General features: G+C 45.5%; 1 protein-coding gene across 1 annotated transcript; it reads left to right on the top strand.

Moving 5' to 3' along the window:
* The first annotated feature begins 264 nt into the window (after positions 1 to 264).
* LOC102486027 (olfactory receptor 51H1) lies at positions 265 to 1,218 on the top strand. Its single transcript, XM_006166469.1, has one exon. The coding sequence runs from the start codon at positions 265 to 267 to the stop codon at positions 1,216 to 1,218; it is 954 nt and encodes a 317-aa protein (XP_006166531.1).
* Positions 1,219 to 1,432: the final 214 nt, after the last annotated feature.

Genomic DNA, 1,432 nt, shown 5'->3' with positions numbered 1-1,432 from the left:
TTTGCACTTAGATAAGGTATTTTCCCCCAAGACAGCAGAAACATACTCAATAGGCTATGTCTTAGAGTTGTAATTACAGGGGTCCTGTCTCCTTTTCCCTTCACCTTGCTTCCTCCTTGCACATACCATGAGGAAATGAAATTGTTCCACACTTGAGGAAGTCACATTCTGACATATGGTTGACTTCTACCACTGTGCTTTATTAAGGAGCCGCTCATCAGGATCTCTCAGTCTCCTTCCTCATGTCTACTGCACGTCGGCTTCATGGCAGATAATCACTCCCACTTCCAGCACCGTTACTTTATCTTAACTGGAATTCCTGGCCTTGAAGAAAACTATTACTGGATGGCATTCCCACTGGGTGTTATATATGTCATTGCTCTTTGTGGCAATAGCATCATTATCTCTACCATCAAGTCTGAATCTTCCCTGCACATCCCGATGTACTTCTTCCTGTGTATGCTGGCATTGGCAGACCTGGGACTTGCCCTTTGTACTTTGCCCTCTATGCTAGGCATATTCTGGTTTAACTACAAGTCCATTAGCTTTGATGCCTGCCTTGTCCAGATGTACTTCATCCACACTTTCTCAGCCATTGAGTCTGGGGTGCTGGTGGCCATGGCCTTTGATCGGGTGGTGGCAATCTGGAATCCCCTCAGGTACGGCACCATCCTAACCAACGGTGTGGTCTGCAGAATTGGTGCCGTCATCTTGTCAAGGGCAGTCTGTGTCGTCTTCCCTGTGCCTTTCCTCATCAAGCGACTCCCGTTCTACCGCTCAAACATTCTCTCCCACTCCTTCTGCCTCCACCAAGATGTCATGCGCCTGGCTTGTGCGAGCACCCGCGTCAACAGCCTTTACGGCCTCACTGCTGTTATCTTCACCAAGGGTTCAGACTCTCTGTCCATCCTCCTCTCCTATGTGTTTATACTCCGCACAGTAACAGGCATTGTCTCAGGGGAGGGCCGGCTGAAGGCACTCAACACCTGTGTGTCACATATCTGTGCTGTCCTCATCTTCTACGTGCCACTCATTGGAGTGTCAGTCATTCATCGCTTTGGAAAGCACTTATCACCACTGACTCATGCTCTTATGGCCAATGCCTACCTCCTTGTACCTCCTGTGCTAAACCCCATAGTCTATACCGTGAAGACCAAGGAGATTCGAAGGAAGATCATGCAGATATTTGTTCGAAGTAAGATTACTGCAGAGAGTTAGTGTCTGCTGGTTTGAGAGGGGAAAGAGCTATTCTGTAAAAAAATCCTGATAATGAAAAATAAAAGTTTATTTAATTTTTTTCTACATTTTCTGTGGTATTTAAGTTGGGCAAAGAAATATTTCCTTGCTCACAGAGAATAGTTTATTTTCCCTGTGGCAAGTAGTCATTTGAATAATATGAAAAAAATAGTATCTATAACGCTGTCCAATGTAC

Source organism: Tupaia chinensis, unplaced genomic scaffold (genome assembly GCF_000334495.1).
Source record: "Tupaia chinensis unplaced genomic scaffold, TupChi_1.0 Scaffold144260_1, whole genome shotgun sequence".
Taxonomy (NCBI): domain Eukaryota; kingdom Metazoa; phylum Chordata; class Mammalia; order Scandentia; family Tupaiidae; genus Tupaia; species Tupaia belangeri.
This window is presented reverse-complemented; position numbering and strand designations above follow the sequence as displayed.

What these genes read in the sequence shown, in the direction of transcription:
- LOC102486027 (XM_006166469.1), top strand. Translation starts at nt 265, where the DNA reads ATGGCAGATAATCACTCCCACTTCCAGCACCGTTACTTTATCTTAACT.